Below are 14605 nucleotides of genomic sequence, written 5' to 3'. Positions count from 1 at the left end.
AAGAACTGGGCAACGTTCCTTCTGTTTCTTTGAAAGTCTGGTAGAATTCTGTGTTAAAGTCAGCTGGCCCTGGGCTTTTTTTTTTTTCATTTTCTAATTCGAAGTACAGGTTTTTAAAGTATATACTTATGATTCTCTGGATTTCCTTGGTGTCTGTAGTTATGTTCGTCTTTTTGTCTCTAAGTCTGTTAATTTGGATCTTCTTACTATGCCTTTTTTGTGAATTTTCCTAAGGTTTGCAACCTTATTGATTTTCTCAGAGAACCAACTCTTTGTTTCATTGATTCTCTCTAATTTTTGGTTTTATTTTTTCTCTGTTTTATTCATTTTTAGCCCTGAGTTGATTATTTCTTGCTGTTTACTCCTTTGGGTTGTGATTTTTTTCCCTCTTTATTCTAGTTCTTTCAGGTGTACTGTTAAGTTTGAGATCTCTTCATTTTTTATGTTGTAATTTTAATTTTTTAAAAATGGAACTTAGAGCTATGAACTTGCCTCTTAGAACTGCCTTTATTGTGTATGTAAGTGTGTGTGATGTGTTTTCATTTTCACTTAATTCTATAGAAAGTCTTTAATTTCAAATTTCTGTCTTGACTCATTTTTCATTCAGTAGAGAGTTGTTCAGTTTCCATGACTTTGTAGCTTTATGTTGTTTCTGTTGTTGATATCCAGCTTTAATCCATGGTAGTCTGATAGGATATAGGTGTTATTTTGGATTTGTTGTGTTTGTTGGTCTTTCTTTGTGTCTTAGTATGTTGCCAATTTTGGAGAAAGTTCCACAAGTTCCTGGGGTGTATTCTTTTGAGTTTTGGCAGAATGTTTTGTAAATATCTGTTAGGTCTGTTTGGTTTACGACGTGAGCTAGCTCCAGCATTTCTCTTTCACTTTTTTTCTGGATGACCTGTTTGTGAGAGAGGGTACTGAAGTGTCCCACTGTCACTGTGTGAGGGTCCATGTGTGATTTGAGCTGTAATAGTGTTTCTTTAAGAACTTGGGTGCCCTTGTGTTTGGTTCATAGATATTAAGAATTGCAATTGATGGATTTTCTGTGATGAGTATGTAGTGTTGCCCCCTATCTCTTCTAATTAGTTTTGGTTTGAAGTCTGTTTTGTCTGATATTAAAATAGTTACACTGGCTTCTTAGGTCCATTTGCTTAGAATCTTTTTCCATCCTTTTATCCTGAGGCGATGTCTGTCTTTGATGTTGAGTTGTGTTTCTTGGATGCACCTGAAGGATGGATCCTGTTTTTCATATTCATTCTGTTAGTGTTTGTGTTTTTATTGGATAACTGAGGTCATCTACATTGAGAATTATGAATGAGCAGTGTTTCTTGATCCCTACTGTTTTGTTGTTATAGTGTGTCTTCCCTATTTGATTTGCTGGTCTGGTATTATTCCTTGTGTTTTCTTGGTTGTTGTTAGTCTATTTAGGTTGACATAGTCTTTCTAGTGCTTGAGTGCTTGAAGAGCTGGATTTATAGATAATACTGCTTAACTTTAGTTTGATCTTGAAATGTTCTTCTTTTTCCATCCCTGGTGATTGATAGTTTTCCTGGGTATAGTATTCTGTGGTCTTTTAGAATCTGTAGAACATCTGTCTAGGCCCTTCTGGGCTTCAGAATCGTCACTGAAAACTCAAGTCTTATTCTAATACAGCAATGTTTCTCAACCTGTGGGTCGTGTCCTTTGGGATGTGGTGTCACGTATCAGATATCCTGCATGTTAGATATTTATATTATGATTCATAACAGTAGTAAAATTATAGTTAAGAAGTAGCAATGAAATAATTCTATGGTTGTGGGTCGCCACAAGATGAGGAAGTGTATTAAAGGGTCATAACGTTAAGAAAGTAGAGAACCACTAGTTCTAATAGGTCTGCTTTTATTTATTATTCATTACCTTTTCATGCAGCTGGTTGTAATGAGTCTTTTTCTGTCCTACCAGATAGCTCCCGAATAATGTGAGACTTCTTATTAATTATGAAGGCTCAGCCTGTAGCTTAGGCTTATTCTTAAGAAGCTCTTATAACTTAAACTCACCCCTTTATACTAATATACATTCTATCTTCCCAGAGTCCTCTATGTCTCTGGAAGTCTTGCCTAACCTCTTCTGCCTAGCTATTGGCCATTCAGCTCTTTATTAAACCAATCAGAAGGCACCTTGGCAAAGCTCCATCTTTACAGTGTAAACAAATATTCTGCAACTGGTAGTCATTTTGTGTTGGTGTCTACACCTCCGGGTGGTGTTTTAGATGATTCTAGGTGCTCATATCTGGTCTTGCCTCTGTTGGGTAACTGTTCCATTTCTTGGTTTCCGTTGCTCTCTCTGAATCTTAGGGCAGTGTGATGGCTGGGAATGGCCTTTTTTGGAAGTGCTTCTGCAGGCCAGTGGGTGGCAGAAAGTGGTGGAAGTGGGCTGGGAGAAAAGCTGAGAGGGACTTCAGGAAAGAGCTTAGGGATCCTGTGTCCCCAGGGATTTAGAGGTGTGGGAAGAGAGTTCTGGGGAGACAGGAATGAAAGGCCCAGCCGGGCCCTGGGCCTGAATCAAGAGTTGGAGTATCCAGTGAAGGGAGTTGAATTGTAAAATCCTGGTAGGCAGTTTTTTATAGGGCTGAGGGTGACAATGGAGAGATCATAAAGGAGGAGAGGAAGGACAGTGTGATTCCCTGCCTGAGTTTATACTGTGTGTGGACACTGGGGGTCTCCGGTAGAGACTATTTCTAGGTATTGGGGGCTGACATAGAGAAATGGGGATGGGCTAGAAGTAGGGGGTGAGAGGGTCCACAGCCCGAAGGAAAGCTGAGTCCACACCAAGGTCTGGTTAAGTCCCCAGGCACTGGAGTTAGGGAGTAAGGACAGGCCCCTGCAAACAGTCAACTGGAGAAGTTGTAATGGAGGACAGGAATAAGAGTGGAGATTGCCTGCCTGAGTCCCAGCTAGGTATGAAACACAGTTCTTGGAGTTTTAAAGAACAGAGTTCTGGAAACTCACATAGATTCACTAAAACACTCCATCAGCTATGGCCACACCAAGGTGTCTGGCAGGATGAAGGGCTGCTTCTTTCTGAAACAAGAAGAACCAGATATTTGTGGTGTGTGTTTAGTTTGCATTAACAAACACTGGGCAGTGATTTTTTTTTTTTTTATAAAGGGGCTAATTGGCTATTCTAAGTATGTGGGAGGCATTTGACAGCTTCTAACATCTGGAAATGTTTTTAGTTGTGGCAATGTGGAGATGGGATGTTGTTGGTACTGAGTATAGCTTGGGGATCTTGTTCTGCATCCTATAGTGCCCATGGGCGCCTGATTACCACTGTGAAGATGAACTTGGTTTCGGTTATTCTGAGTTCTGTATCAGTGATTTTCTGTTGCTGTGATAAAATGCTCTGACCAAAAGCTGCTTAAGGGAAGAGATGTTTGTTTCAGCTTACACTGCCTGCTCACAGTCTATGCCTGAGGGAAGTCAGGCAGAAACCTGAAACAGAAACCACAGAGCAGCGTTGCTTGCTGGCTCAGTTCCTGGCTCATGTACAGATAGATAGTGTTGTTATACAGCCCAGACTCACCTGCCTAGGAAGTGGTGTCGCTCACAGTGGATTGGGCTCTCCCACATAAATCAACAATCAAGGTAACTCCCGATGGTCATGGGCCAGTCTGATCTAGGCAATCCTCAACTGAGATTCCCTCAAGATGACTCTAGGCTGCATTTTGTTGACAACTGAAGCTAACTAGGACAGGTGCTGAGCTCAGCCCTTGCACTTTAGAGTAATTGCCGCTGTGTCCCCGTGAAGCATGCTGTATTCTACACAGTGAGTGAAGGAACCCTATGCACCCGACTGATCTGTTTCTCTTTCTCTGCTCCGTGCTCAGCTTGATGTGCACCCCATGTCTGGGACCTTGTCCTAAGGTCTGCCACATCCTCGAGGGCGAGAAGACCATTGACTCTGTGACATCTGCCCAGGAGCTCCGAGGCTGCACTGTGATCAATGGCAGCCTGATCATCAACATTCGAGGGGGCAGTGAGTACTCCCGGGGGGTCCCCTACTTACTGTACACTGTGAGCAGGGAAGTACAGAGCCCAGGGTATTCCACACTTTCCCCTCTCAACTTTCATGGCCATATTCACTTGGGTCCTGTGGTCTCAGCTTCTCAGGAGGCTGAGGCAGGAGGATTGCTTGAATCTAGAAAGTTCAGACCAGCCTGGGTAACATAATCCTATCTAAAGAAACAAAACAACACAAGCAAACAAAGTGACACACCCCTCAGTGGCCCTCTAAGTAGGAGACTCATAGCAAGAGTTGCCTTAAAATCCTAAACAAAAAGTTCCTGGCTCTGTGTTTTCCAGGAATTCTTATTTTCCAATCTGCATCAGGAATCTATTCTTTTTATTTTTTGTGTTTGAGTGTTTTCTTTCCATGTATGTACTATGTGCTTTGTGGTGTTCTCAAAAGCAAGAAGTGGGCACTGCAGTTACAGATGGTTGTGAACTGCCATGTGGGTGCTGGGTACTGAACCCAGGTTCTCTGCTGGAGCAGCAGATTCTCCTGACTACTGCTGGGCCATCTGTACAGCCCTAGGAATCTGTATTCTTACCAATGTGCACTGAGTCTGCTGGCTCACACTTGTTATTCCAGTACTCAGGAGATGGAGGTAGGATTAGTTTAAGCTCCTCCTTGGCTACAGTGTGAGTCTGAAGCCAGCCTAGGCTACATGAGACCCCATGTCAAAGAAATAAATAAAGAAAAAGCCTCCAGGCTAGAAGAACTTTAGTTTAGTATGGATAGGGCTGTAGGTCAGTAAGTAGCATTCATAGGTTCAGTCCTCAGTACTGTGCCGCTAGGGCACACCGGCATACTGGTGAAATCGAAGCACTGGGGGAGTGAGCCCACAAAAATCAGAAGTTCAAGGGTATTGTTGGCTAGATAGTAAATTTGAGGCCAATTTGGACTTCATGAGACTTTGTTTCAAAAATAAAAAAAAAATAACATAGGGCTGGAGAGATGGCACAGAGGTTAAGAGCATTGCCTGCTCTTCCAAAGGTCCTGAGTTCAATTCCCAGCAACCACATGGTGGCTCACAACCATCTGTAATGAGGTCTGGTGCCCTCTTCTGGCCTGTAGGCATACATGCAGACAGAATATTGTATACATAATAAATAAATAAATAAATATTAAATAAAATAAAAGCAAGCGTTTTGTATTGTAGGTTTGCTTCAAACTCACTATGTAGTCATAGGTGGCTTTCAACTCCTAATCCTCCTTTTGTCACATCCTGAGTGCTGAGATAACAGGATAGCATGGGCACACACGCACACACAGACACATGCGCGCGCACACACACACACAATAGGAGGGCTGGAATACATACACACAAATACAGAAACAGACAGACACTTATACACACACACCAGGAGGACAGGAACACACATATACATGTGCCAGGAGGGCAGGAATACACACACACACACACACACACACACACACACACACACACACACACACAAACAGGAGGGCAGGAATACACACAAAGACACACACACTCACACACCAGAAGGGTAGGATTACACATACATCAGGAAGGTAGGAACACACACACAGACACTCAGACACACAGACATAGATATACACACACGCACGCACACACACACACACACACACACACACACACACACACTGAATAAAAATTCCTGCAGACACTCATGGGTGTTTTCTCTTTTCTGTAGACAATCTGGCAGCTGAGCTGGAGGCTAACCTTGGCCTCATTGAAGAAATCTCAGGGTTCCTAAAAATCCGGCGCTCCTATGCTCTGGTGTCACTTTCTTTCTTCCGGAAGCTGCATCTGATTCGAGGAGAGACCTTGGAAATCGGGTATGCGAACCTGGCTATGTTTGTTGCTGCCAACCAAGAAACTCATGGATGAGACAACAAAGGGATGGGGAGATGGTTCACTGGGTAAACTGCTTACTTTGCAACGTTAAGACCTGAGTTTGATCACAGGTTTAAAAAAAGGAACCTACTAGTGTTGGAAAGAAAAGACAGGTGGATCCTTGCCACTCCCTGGCCAGCCAGTCCTCACCTGCTTATCAGGTTGGAGACCAGTGAGAGCCCCTGACTCAGAAAACCAGGGTGGATGAGGTATAAGGGATGGCAGCAAGGTTTTCCTCTGTCCTCCCTACTCATGAGCACACGCGCACAAATGCACCCTTTAGGATTTTTTTTTTTTTTAAATCCCAACTGAAGCAAAATGAAGCATCTGTTAGGTGATGGTCTCTGTAGCACTCCCAAATGTCCATCCAGCTAGGAAACACAAAAGTCTACTTTCCAGTCTTCCTGGGAAACCAGAGGCTGGGATTTGCTAATGGCGTGTGCATCTGTCACAGCTACACTGAGAATGGAGTGTGATAAATACCCCGTTACAGCCATGTTTGGAAACTTCTTGGTTCTGTCAATACAGAACTCCTACTCTCACCGCAAAGGGATAAGAGATAGTTTATTCCGGAGCCAATCGTGAGTAGCATGGCCCAGGAACACACTGATAAAGTTAATCCCAAATTGCATATTTCAGTGTGGTAAATGTTATGTGTTCTATTAGTCCCAAACCAAGGTCCTTTTAGAAGATGTTGGTAGACACATCAAAGAGGTGCTTAACAGCAAACCAGAGAAGTCTCTGCTATAGATGTTATCCGATGACATCCTTAGTGTTTTTGTTCATGGAGCTAATGCTCTGCTATGCTAATACATTCCTAAAGGATATTACATGCTATTACATGCTAGCCACAGGGTATTTGGTCAGGCACAGAGGTGGGCAAGGAGTGACTGTGAGGGGAGTTCAAGACAGACCAGGATAAACTGTAATTAGACTTTGGACCTGCAACACTCCAACCTCTCCACAGTTATTGAAATTTTAACCAATTAATCAGTGTTGAAGAAGGCTCAACATAAGATGTTGTGTTCATGGTGTCGCTGTCCCCCAACCCCAAGATCTTTTGTTCACCAACCTCTTAACGGAGACCACCCCTGCTCTTTGTTGAGATCCTCATCTTTCCTGGCCCCTGGAATTGCATCTCCTCAAGGCATTCTCCACCCACCCCTAGGTATCCTTTCTCATTTCCCACTCAGTCTCCATATCTTTTCTGAGTTGGCAGTGTGGGCTCTCGGCCATGGCCTGTGTCTTGGGATCTTGCCCTATACAAGCCGAAATACTCAGTCCCAATTCTCTCCTTCCCCACAACCCCAAGCCTGTCTCTGTAGCTTTCCTTAGGTTACCACCAGGAACTTCAGATACAGCAAATGTCCTTCTGACCCCAGTTATCCATCCTTTTTTCTGGGACTCTCATTTGCTCTACTTTCCTCCAGGTCCCACAGAACCTGCCTAAGTTGCTCAAACAAGCAGAAATCTGGCGTGTGGTGTTTTGAGAAGTAGAGATAGACTCATGAGCAGAAAGATCGTTCAGAAATGCAATGGAGAAGTTAGATTCTCTGTGTCTCTCATGGGCACAAAATGGCTACCTTTCCCCTAGCCTAGTTGTAAAAGCAGCAGCCAATAGGGAAAGGGGCAAAAGGAATGCCAATCCACACTGTGTCTTAAAGCAGAGCCACACAACTGGGCGCTTGGGAGGTGAAAGCAGGCAGTTCTCAAGGCCAGCCTGGCCTGGTCTATTCGGTGATTTCTAAGGCCAGCCAGGGCGGTACAGTGAGACCCTTTCTCAAGCCTGTCTAAAAACAAACAAACAAACAGAAGCACAACACAAAACCAAACCAAACATGGTTAAAACCTTTCATACTTTTTGTCCCCAAACTTGATTTCTGTTCCTATTTTTATTGCCTGGGTCACTTTTACCCTTCCAAAACCCAGTCTGATGCCAACCCCTACCTCCCTTCCACCTCTACCTGCTCCTTCTACTTTATCTTCTCTTTCTTCTCTAGTTCCTTTTCTTTCCCCTCTTATTTCATTATGTTGATTATTGAATCTAGTGCCTGGTGCATGCTAAGCAAGCACTCTAGCACTGAGCCATGCCTCCAACCCCTCACTGGGGGATCCTAGGCAGGGGCTCTAGCACTGAGCCGTGCCTCCAACCCCTCACTGGGGAATCCTAGGCAGGGGCTCTACTGCTGAGCCACATCCCAGCCCCTCACTGGGGGATGCTAGGCAGGGGCTCTACTGCTGAGCCACATCCCAGCCCCTCACTGGGGGATGCTAGGTAGGTGCTCTACTCCTGACCCATGCCCTCAGCCTCCCTAGGGGATTCTAAGCAGAAGCTCTACCCCTTAGCTGCACCCCTAGTCTCTCACTGAGGGATTCTAGGAGAGCGCTCTGCACATTCCTGGCCATGAAATCTTGCGAATTTCTTTGTTCTCCACAGTCCCAAAAATAATTTGTGAGTCTGTGTGAAGCAAATGGCTAGAACTGGGCCCACAACTAAACTGAAGGGGTCAACTCCAGGCCTAGCCCTTGATGCCTAGTTTTTAGTTTTTATTTAACTGTGATTTTACAATTAATTCTTGAGAATTTCTTATATACATACAGTATATTGTGATTATAATCAGCCCCTACACCTCCCTCTTCCTCCTCATAAATCCACCCCACCCTTACTCCCTCTCAAGTTCATTTCTTTTAAAACAAAATTACAACCCACTGTATGTACGGTGGCCCCTGTCATTTTGGGATTGAAGACTGGGTTATGGAGTGACTAGCTGTGTGTGTATCTGCAGGAACTACTCTTTCTATGCCTTGGACAACCAGAACCTCAGGCAGCTCTGGGACTGGAGCAAGCACAACCTCACCATCACTCAGGGCAAGCTCTTCTTCCACTACAACCCCAAACTCTGCTTGTCGGAAATCCATAAGATGGAAGAGATTTCCGGAACTAAGGGCCGCCAGGAGAGGAACGATATTGCCCTGAAGACCAATGGAGACCAGGCATCCTGTAAGTCTCTTCATCTTTATGTTCCTAATGGCTGCCCTCTCTCAGCCACTTCCTTAGATCCCAGGAAAGTGACATTGTTTTTTGTTGAGCTATAGCTTTCTGGGAGAGGAGTTTTAAAATACCAAAGGCAGGTGTGTGTGTGTGTGTATGCATATGTGTGTGTGTGTGTGTGTGTGTGTATGTATGTGTGTGTACATGTCTGTGTGTCCAGGTGTGTGTGTGCGTGTGTGTGTGTGTTTGTGGAGGACAGAAGACAACCTTAGGTGTCATTCCCTAGGCATCATCCACTGTTTTTCTTTTTGTTAGATAGGGTTTCTTGCTGCCTAGAGCTCACCAGTAGGCTTTGTGGGTCTGGTCAGAGAACCACAGGGATCTGCCTTTCCTACTTTTTCAGTGCTGGGGTTGGGTGTGTGCACCATTGTCTTAATCAGTGTCCTATTGCTCTGAAGAGACTCTTGACCAAAGCATTTCTTATAAAAGAAAACATTTGATTGGAGCTGGCTTATAGTTTCATAAGCTTAGTCCATTATCATGGTGGGAAGCATGGCAGTAGATAGGCAGGCTTGGGGCTGAGAGCTTACATCCTGATACATAGGCAGCAGGTAGAGAGAAGAGAACTGGACCTTTTTAAAAATCCAAAGTCTTGCTGGGCAGTGGTGGCACATGCTTTTAATCCCAGTACTTGGGAGGCAGAGGCAGGTGGATCTCAATGAGTTCGAGGGCAGCTTAGTCTACAGAGTGACTTCTAGGACAGTCAGTACTGTTAGACAGAGGAACCCTGTCTTGAAAAACCAATAAATAAATAACTAATAAAAGAATAAAATAAAAATCCAAAGTCTCTTCTGATATGCAAGAAAATCTCTTAACTGTAACCTCTTGTAAAATCAAAAAACAGATCACATACTTGCAACATTTAGTGGCAGAAGATATCATTACCATTCCAAAAGGGAAGAAGGAGAGCATAGTAAGGAAATACTGGACCAAAGCAAGATTAAAGCCTAGCTCAGCAAACGCCAAATTCTGTATTAGATCGTTCTTCCTTTCCAACTTTGCTGAATGCAATAAACTTGGTGCTCTTGGGCAACTATCCTTGACAGATATCCTATGGCTCTGGCATCTCCAGCATCTTGGGGTCTCCAATGCTGTCCAGGTTTCGTCCTCACAGCTTCACACAATGGTCTGTCCCGGCCTTTATTTAGGGATTCCCCTGTTTCACTAACTGGAGACTAAGCATTCAATCATATGAGCCTATAGGGGCCATTCTCATTCAAACCACCACAGATTTTTCTTTTTGTTTGTTCTTCCCTTCTCTTCCCCCCCTTTTTTAAATGAGGTTTTGGGGACATAACTCAGGCCCTCAACCTTACAAAGGGAGCATTCACCAAGGGAACTGTCTCCCCAGCCCACCAGAGGCAGGTTTTATGTATCTTATCTGAGTCAGTTGCACAAAGTAGTGTCTGATGCCACATAAGCATAAAGCGAATGCCAAGGGTGTCAGGGTTGGTGAAATCAATGCAGCAATCTCTATCACCAGGGAATAAATGACAAGATTAAGTTTGAGGCTAGAGAGATGGTTTAATTCTGTTGCTCTGACCAGAAGTATCTTGGGGACGAAAGTGTCTGTTTTATATTACATTCCTAGGGCACAATCCATCATTTAGGGAGGTCAAGGCAAGAACTCAAGTTAGAAATCTAGAGGCAGGAACTGAAGCAGTGGCCATGGAAGACTGCTGTTTATTGTCAGCTAACTTTCTTATATAGCCCAGGGCCACCTACCTACAGATGGCTCTGCATACTGTAGTCTGGGTCCTTCCTTCCTTCCTTGCTTCACAGACATGACCAGAGGCCAACAGGCCAGTCTGATTGAGGAAGTTCTGCATTTGAGATTCCCTCTTCCCAGGTGTGTCAAGTTGACAACTAAGATTAGCCAGCACTCCTGCAATACATGAACATGCATATACATGTATACATACACATAAAAAAAGAGATGATCCCTTTGCTCAAAAAATGGCTGACTAGTTGTCCTTTTTGCTTTGGCATGGATCATCCACAGTTCAGTTGAGCATCTTATTTGGTTGAGTCTTCAACACCTAATTGATTTGCTGACTCCCCACCTTTCAAACTCAGCAAGATCATTTCTCTGCTTATGTGGACGAGACGTATGTAAGCAATAGCAGGTTATATACACCCCATTTTAATTTTCAACTTGACACAATCTAGAATCACCTGGAAAAATAATCATAATTGAGGAACTGTCCAGATCAGGTTGGTCTGTAGGCATATCTGTGGAGCATTTTCTTGGTTGACAGTTGGTCATTTTGGTGGTTTCTTGCTGGCCCAGAGCTCATCAAGTAGGTTTTGCTGACTTGGGTTTATTTAGACTGTTAATTGAAGTGAGAAGAGCTGTTTCATGGCCTGGATCTTGAACAATATGAGATGGAGAAAGCTAGCTAAGTATAAGCACCAAGCAGGCATCCCCCATGCATCTATCTCTCTCTGCTACTGACAGTGGATGATGAGATATGACTAATGGCTTGAATTCCTGTCTAATTTCCCTGAAATGTGATAGACTCTCACCCAACAAACAATCAAACAACTCCTCCTCCCTCAAGTTGCTTTTTGTCACAGTATTTTGTCACAGCTACAAAATGAAGCCAGGACCCCCTCCATCCCTCAATCTACCCCCTCCCCAAGAAGCAGGAGGCTGAATACTTTGTTCTGAAATGAGCCATTCAAAACTCCATTTGTCTGACTTTTTTCTCTTGAACCTTTCTAGGTGAAAATGAGTTACTTAAATTTTCTTTCATTCGGACATCATTTGACAAGATCTTGCTGAGGTGGGAGCCCTACTGGCCCCCCGACTTCCGAGACCTCCTGGGATTCATGCTCTTCTACAAAGAGGCGTAAGTAAAAGGAGGTGGCCTATTATGTTCCTTATTGCAGGGACAGACAGAGCTGTAAGGAAGGGTTTATCTTGGCTCACAGCTTGTGAGGTGGGGATGTCATGGCAGCCGGAGTGTGCAGCAGCTGGATACACTGCACCTGCAGTCAGGAAGTGGAGAGATGAACTGGTGCTTAGTTCACACTCTCCTTTAAAATAAGAAAATATCTTAAGTGTGTGCTTTTAAATCGTCATATACTTATGTAATGTATGTTTGATCATATCTACCCACCACTTTCTGCCTCCAACATTCCCTAGTGTGTTCATCCCATTTCCCTCCCAACTTCGTGTTCTCTGTGTGTTTTTGACAACCCCTTTAATCCAGTTGGTGCTGCCCATATGTGCATGCATGTGGACCCATCCACTGGAGCATGAACAACCTACCAGTGTCCATGTTCCCAAAGGGCAGTGACTTCGACTCTCTTAGCAGCTACATACTACTCCTTGGCTAGGGGAGTACCTTGAAGCCCTCCATCACCCATGCTGGGATGTTGACTGGCTTGTTGATCTGGTTCAGGCAACCACAGCTGGTCTGAGTTGATGTGTGCAGCAACTATGTCATGTCTAGAAGTCAGCATTTCGTAGCTCTCCTCCATCTTCCTTTTTATTCAGACTAGAGATGCACCTGTCTCCATGTCCTGGTGCTGGGATTACAGATGCTGACCTTTGAGTGTGTGCTAGGGATTGCACTCTGGTCCTCAAGTTTGTACATCAAATGCTTTGCCTACTGAGCCCTCTTCCCAGGCCCAGTGCTCATATGTTGATAACTCATACTGAGAATATAGTAAATAGACAATGTTGGGGTGGGAAGGAAAAAAATAGAAAGGAAATTCATTGACGGCACCTAAGTCACTAAACCCCCACTGGTTTTGCTGCAGTCTTAGTCATTTATGCTATGGCTATTTGGTAGGCTGAGATTCGGTGCTCGGTGACTGGAGTCAGCATCATGGGCTTATCACACCTCAGTGCTGCTGGCTTTGGAGCAGACCTGCATTTCAGAATTGGAAACAGGAAAAGGTTCACTTCTGGGGGTTGGAGAGGAGGCTCAACAGTTATAGGTGCTCACTGCATTTCAGGACCCCACTTTGGTCTCCAGCATCCAAGTCTGGCATTTCACAGTCGCCAGATGCAGGGGATCCAGGGGATCCAGCTTTTCCTTCTGTCCCCTGAAGGCACATGCATACAATTACACACACTCATTCTCACTTTCAGAACGCCATGGATTGTAGAATACACTTGAAATCCCAGCTCCAAGGAAGCAGAGATGGGCAGATCTTTGGGGTCTCTGGCTAGCTAGCCTAGTCTGTGAGGTGAATTTCAGGCCAGAGAAGATCACTCTATCTCAAATCACAAGGTGGGAATCAAGTGTGAATGCAATTAATTCCAATAATGAGAAGACAAGAGGCTGGCAGATTTATGTGACTTTGAGGCCAGCTGGGACTAGAGTCTGTCTCAACAAACAGAAAAAAACAAAAAAGATGGCCCCTGATGGTTTTCTTCATGTCCTTCATGTTACATACACTCAAGTGAACTGCCACAAACACATACAGTTACACACACACACACACACACACACACACACACACACACACACACCAAACAGAAAAGAAGTGAGTCTACATCTTGTAACTCTCTAGGTCCCCACTCCACATAGTGCTGGATTGACATTTACACAGTGGTAACCTAGCTCTCCCTCTTATTTCCCAAAAGCCCTTATCAGAATGTGACGGAGTTTGATGGTCAGGATGCTTGTGGCTCCAACAGCTGGACTGTGGTAGATATTGACCCACCCCAGAGGTCCAACGACCCCAAGTCTCAAACCCCAAGCCACCCTGGGTGGCTAATGCGGGGTCTCAAGCCATGGACCCAATATGCCATCTTTGTCAAGACCTTGGTTACCTTCTCAGATGAACGCCGGACCTATGGAGCCAAAAGTGACATCATCTATGTGCAGACAGATGCCACCAGTAAGTGTGTCCTGTGAATATGGGCTTGCTGTTGAACTGACTCTCTTGCCTTTGGTAGACAACTTAGTGATGTCCTGTGACAGGCTTTCTCCTGTGACTGGCTTCTGGAGGAGCTAAAGGCTATGGCTCATATTTTCAGAGGATAACACTCTTGGGCTGGGCAGATGGCTCAGTGGGGACGATTGAGTGCTGTTCTCATCACCTACATTGAAAGCTGGTAGTGACCATGTTCATGCCTCAGAGTGTGGCCATGTGCATGTCTGTAACCCCAGAACACTGTGGCTCATGGGCCAGGGACAAGGGGGTCACTAGGATTTGATGGCTGCCAGCTTAGCTTTAGTTTTAGTGAAAGATCCTGTTTGAAGAGAGTAGACAGTGATAGGATGGTGTGCCTGACTTCCTCCTCTGGCCTCAGCACATGCATAGACACTACCCATCTAACACACACATGCATACATACATACACACCCCACATGTAACACACACTTCACATATAACACACACACATCACATACAGCACACACACTCCAATTAACACACATACCACATATAGCACAATACTGTACATAACACACACACATAGAGAGGCACACCCATCCACCAAATGTAACATGCACTCATACATATAACACACATATTACATGTAATACACACATACTACTTATAACACTCACACAGACACCACATGTAACACATAGGTATGTGCATACCCATCACATATAACATGCATATAACATCGCATATATTTACAATATACATGCATACCCACTAACACA

The 14605-nt window shown here is 44.3% G+C and overlaps 1 protein-coding gene across 3 annotated transcripts in view; it reads left to right on the top strand.

Annotated features, from left to right (window-relative positions):
* Insr (insulin receptor) overlaps window positions 1-14605 on the top strand; it is a 139733-nt gene that overhangs the window by 82709 nt on the left and 42419 nt on the right. For all 3 annotated transcript variants that reach the window (XM_038346589.1, XM_038346588.1, XM_038346587.1), the window contains exons 4-8: window positions 3866-4014; window positions 5718-5862; window positions 8707-8921; window positions 11698-11824; window positions 13573-13829. In XM_038346589.1, coding sequence (XP_038202517.1) covers window positions 3866-4014; window positions 5718-5862; window positions 8707-8921; window positions 11698-11824; window positions 13573-13829 — 893 coding nt within the window. The remainder of the gene's footprint in view (window positions 1-3865; window positions 4015-5717; window positions 5863-8706; window positions 8922-11697; window positions 11825-13572; window positions 13830-14605) is intronic.

Source organism: Arvicola amphibius, chromosome 10 (genome assembly GCF_903992535.2).
Source record: "Arvicola amphibius chromosome 10, mArvAmp1.2, whole genome shotgun sequence".
Lineage (NCBI taxonomy): Eukaryota > Metazoa > Chordata > Mammalia > Rodentia > Cricetidae > Arvicola > Arvicola amphibius.
This window is presented reverse-complemented; position numbering and strand designations above follow the sequence as displayed.